At 37.9% G+C, this 5000-nt stretch overlaps 1 protein-coding gene across 1 annotated transcript in view; it reads right to left on the reverse strand.

Moving 5' to 3' along the window:
• Positions 1 to 5000, reverse strand: part of LOC138028857 (uncharacterized) — a 39411-nt gene that overhangs the window by 24823 nt on the left and 9588 nt on the right. The window contains exons 5-10 of the mRNA XM_068876477.1: positions 4907 to 4949; positions 4752 to 4795; positions 3772 to 3814; positions 3617 to 3660; positions 2631 to 2673; positions 2467 to 2510 (exon numbers count right to left, since the gene is read on the reverse strand). Coding sequence (XP_068732578.1) covers positions 2467 to 2510; positions 2631 to 2673; positions 3617 to 3660; positions 3772 to 3814; positions 4752 to 4795; positions 4907 to 4949 — 261 coding nt within the window. The remainder of the gene's footprint in view (positions 1 to 2466; positions 2511 to 2630; positions 2674 to 3616; positions 3661 to 3771; positions 3815 to 4751; positions 4796 to 4906; positions 4950 to 5000) is intronic.

The following is a 5000-nucleotide window of genomic DNA, read 5'->3' on the forward strand; positions in this document are numbered from 1 at the left end:
GATTGGTCATTGGGCTCCTGCAGGAGTCTCATTAGCAGGAAATTCAATCTAAAAATAAATTGCAGTTTGTGAAAACACTTCTAGTTATGGGCTACTGATTTAAGGAATTGCCTGTTATAGACACTTATACCATCTATTTGGTGGTATATGGAATTTGTCTATACCCCGCTTTTCAAGTATAAGTTCATAATATTTTCATTCATCAAGTCCCTCACCAGAACAACTGAGCCCAACAAATTGACCTGCTCCCAAATTAGTGGCTTCAAAGCTCAGTTGGTAGAGTGTTGCACCGCCATCGCAAAGGCATGGGTTTGAACCCCACTGAAGCTGCCTGAATTTTTCAGGTGTCTATATTTCGATACATTAAAATTCGGTCCTAAAAAAGAAACATTATCTTCAGGCTCTGGGGAATAAATACAAGGATTTGTATGAGCTTATTCTCCAGTGCCTCGGGTTAAGGCCGCCTTAAATGTTTTGGACTGAATTTTAATATATCAAAATTGTTCTATATTCCTTAAATTGTCCAGATAAGGGTCAAGATCACTTCCCGCTTTTTCATCTATAGATTTTTCTGCTTGTAACTTTGCAAAATGAGGGGTGGTTCACAGGGGTAGTCCATGGACCAGGTCCATGAAGGAGTCCACAGGGGTGGTTCATGGACGTGGGGTCCACATTAAGTATACCCCCAGCAAATTAAGCCACAAGTCTTTAAAAGACATTTCTAGGATCCTTGTAATGTAATAAGACTCATTGTCTAATTATATAAAGTGATCACCCAGAAAAATTTGATCTGTTCAGATATCTTAGCTGAAAATTGAAGAGTTCAAAAATTTTAGGGAAGCTAAATATCTACTTGAACAGTAATTATGTTCTAAGAACTTCCCATCAAACCATTTGCTCATCCGGTAGGTGGTAGGCGACCTTTTTAATAGCCAAAAATTGCAAAAATATCCTATCTTAAAATGTAAGGGACTACTTTTTCCTGGTTGCAAATCTTTTGGGTGATGTTTCAGTACAGAAATCCATAGCTGTTTGGCAACATAAAACCGAGATAATCCTTTGAATAGTTTGACTCTCTCAAACACATAATTCAACAAAGATTACGGTTGGATGCGTCCCTGATGAATATGGTGTTGGTAAAACACGGGTCAGATCAGGGTCAAGGGTAAAGACCAGCATGACTAAAACAGCCTTATGATGAAAATTGAACATACATGTACTGCAAAGTATGTCACAAGAGCTTAATGCTGCTTAAAAGGTACAATACAGCCACTCTATAGAATAACTAATGAACACCTTGCAAGTTCAAATGAAACAATAATTTTAGGGTTTTCTTCATCAGGATTACAACGGTACCTTGAACTACTAATACTATACTATAATAAAAGGTGACAACTCACTTATAAGTGAACCATTAATCAACTTCACAACATGCAATGTGTAAATGACGCAGTCTCATGAAACTCAATGAATGGTTTGCCAAATAGTAACAGAACATTTATGCGTAAGGCAGGTGAGTTTCTACTCAGGAAAACAGTTAAATTAGTCCTCCAATGCTCACTTCAGAAGCCAGACTTTTGTCATTGTCAACTAAAATCTAACAGACAAAAGACCACTTTATTTATTAAATAAATAAAGTTTTACATTTTTGGTATTTAATTAATATTGCCTTTTAGTTTTGAGGCCTCAAACTCAGAACAACCGAGTCTCCTACAGAAGCTCCTGCCCCTTCACTTAGTAGTTTCCGGGTGTATTGTATTTTCAAAATACTCAGAAATGGTCCAAAACTGTCATGTGTATTTCAAAAATAAGTAAAGAGGCAATGAAATAGTTGGTCATCCTGAGCAAAAAAAGAACAAGTTTCTGTTTTCAATACTACCTTTACCAACGGGCTTGCACTATATGAACCTATGATCATGTGTCCTTTTTTACCTTTTTTTTTATTTTTTATTTACCTCAGATATCAAAGACTCTGTAACAAAACCAGATGTTCACGGCAAATCTGTTCAGTGGTAACTGGAATGATTCTGCCAGCCATGCCAGTATGGTGAAGACGTTACCACGTGGCAATGATACCGTGGTGACTTAGCATGACCTAATTGGTCGTCTAATATGACATGATTTAGATGACTGATGGCCACATTGCCACGTTCCACTGCATGCCTTCAGCGGCATGAAACTTGTGGTAAAATTGTGTTTCAAACGAGATGAAGTGCAAATGTTCTTGATGTGAACAATTATTGCTAAAAACAAATTCCTGAAAAAGCCATCAATGTCAGACCAGGAGTTTTTTTCATAACAAAACCGGCAGTTTATTTTGTTTTAAACACTTTCCATGGACATGTGATATACTCTTACCATTTACCCAAGGTTATGCTTGGCCCTTCGACCCTCTGACACTTACCTTTGACCTTCTGACCCATGTTTTAGCAACGCCGCTGATCAATAAGCCACCAAAATAATTACCTCTTCTTTTGTGAGACCATAAGATTGGCTCTCAATGGAGGAATCTAAAAAAAAATTAAATCCAACCTAGCTGTTAATAAGGATTCCTCTTATAGAACTGGCATAACCTCCAATTGTAAATTTGTGAGTTGGTATTTTAATCAAACTATTCAACTTTTACATACCTTGCAACTGAGAATAACAATCTCCGTGTGAATATGCAGTGTCCTGTGACAAATAAAGGGATTTTAAAATGGAGTGTTATATAACTCTCTTGGGAATCTGTCAACCTGAGTAAGGAGCTATTATATTGAATGCAAAAGCAGCTTATTTTAGATGGTACTTTTTTGTTCATTTATCACTGATAATTAAGCCACCCAATGTTTGAAATAATCTTGTGTAATAGAGCTTGTATATTATAGAGCTCAAGTATAGTCACTTGTGTACCATCCAGTTGTAACTGATCGAAATAATCAAATAAGAGCAGCTTTGTTTTACGCCCAGCAAGCATGAATTTGGTCTTATTCACGTTTATGGTCAGTTTGTTTTCTGTGTATCAGTCGCGTGTCAATTTGAAACTATGTACTAAAGCCGCCTGAAGATCTAAGGAGGTTGACGCAGCACATGTTAGCAAAGTCTGCGTCATCAGCGTACAGAATCACCCGAGCGTTCTGCACTGCATTTCACAGGCTATAAATGTACATATTGAACAGCAAGGGGCCCAAAATGCTTCCTTGTGGAACACCATGTGTGATAGGACCAAAATCAGATAATTCGCCATTTATCAACACACTTTCGCATCTATCCGCAAGGTATGATCTGAACAATCTCAATGATCTTCGCTGCAACCCTAAAGACTCCAGTTTTACCAGGAGAACTTTGTGGATTTGGGAATCAATGCTTTTGAAATATCGATAAACAATAGGCCATGCAGTGACTTTCCCACCATCCATGGCCTCTAGGACCCAGTCATTTACTTGAGTAATAGCTTGTTGAGTACTGTGGCCGCTCCTAAATTCATGCTGATGTTTGCACAGATAGCCTAGCTGATCTACAAAGATACTCAAGATGTGTGTAAATTAACTCTTTCAATGACTTTGCTCAAAACAGGCAGCATAGGGATAGGGCGATAATTCTGAACTTGGAATTTATAAGCCACCAAAACACTTACCTCTTCTTCTGTGTTGCTATAAGATTGGCTTTCACTGGAGGAATCTAAAAACAATTACATCCAAACTGTTAATAAGGATTACTCTTATAAAACTGCCATAACCTCCAATTGTAAATTTGTGAGTTGGTATTTTAAACAATTCAACTTTTACATACCTTGCAACTGAGAATAACGATCTCCGTGTGAATATGCAGTGTCCTGTGACAAATAAAGGGATTTTAAAATGGAATGTTATTAACTCTTTTGGGAATCTGTCAACTCGAGTAAGGAGCTATCATACTGAATGCAACCTTAGCAGCTTATTTTAGATGGTACTTTTTTGTTCATTTATCACTGATAAGCCACCCAATGTTTGAAATAATCTTGTGTAATAGAGCTTGTATATTATAGAGCTCAAGTATAGTCACTTGTGTACCATCCAGTTGTAACTTGAAATAATCAAATAAGAGCAGCTTTGTTTTACGCCCAGCAAGCATGAATTTGGTCTTATTCACGTTTATGGTCAGTTTGTTTTCTGTGTATCAGTCACGTGTCAATTTGAAATTATGTACTAAAGCCGCCTGAAGATCTAAGGAGGTTGACGCAGCACATGTTAGCACAGTCTGCATCATCAGCATATAGAATCACCCGAGCGTTCTGCACTGCATTTCACAGGCTATAAATGTACATATTGAACAGCAAGGGGCCCAAAATGCTTCCTTGTGGAACACCATGTGTGATAGGGCTAAAATCAGATAATTCTCCGTTTATCAACACACTTTGGCACTTATCCGCAAGGTATGATCTGAACCATCTCAATGATCTTGGCGACAACCCTAAAGACTCCAGCTTTACCAAGAGAACTTTGTGGATTTGGGAATCAATGCTTTTGAAATATCGATAAACAATAGGCCAGTGACTTTCCCGCCATCCATGGCCTCTAGGACCCAGTCATTTACTTGAGTGATAGCTTGTTGAGTACTGTGGCCGCTCCTAAATTCATGCTGATGTTTGCACAGATAGCCTAGCTGATCTACAAAGATACTCAAGATGTGTGCATGTGTACAACTCTTTCAATGATTTTGCACAAAACGGGCAGCACAGAGATAGGGCGATAATTCTGAACTTGGAATTTATAAGCCACCAAAACACTTACATCTTCTTCTGTGTTGCCATAAGATTGGCTTCCACTGGAGGAATCTAAAAACAATTACATCCAAACTGTTAATAAGGATTCCTCTTATAAAACTGCCATAACCTCCAATTGTAAATTTGTGAGTTGGCCTTTTAAACAATTCAACTTTTACATACCTTGCAACTGAGAATAACGATCTCCCTGTGAATACGCAGTGTCCTGTGACAAATAAAGGGGTTTTGAAATGGAATGTTATCAACTCTCTTGGGA

Source organism: Montipora capricornis, chromosome 13, assembly GCF_036669925.1.
Source record: "Montipora capricornis isolate CH-2021 chromosome 13, ASM3666992v2, whole genome shotgun sequence".
In the NCBI taxonomy this organism is placed as follows: Eukaryota; Metazoa; Cnidaria; class Anthozoa; order Scleractinia; family Acroporidae; genus Montipora; species Montipora capricornis.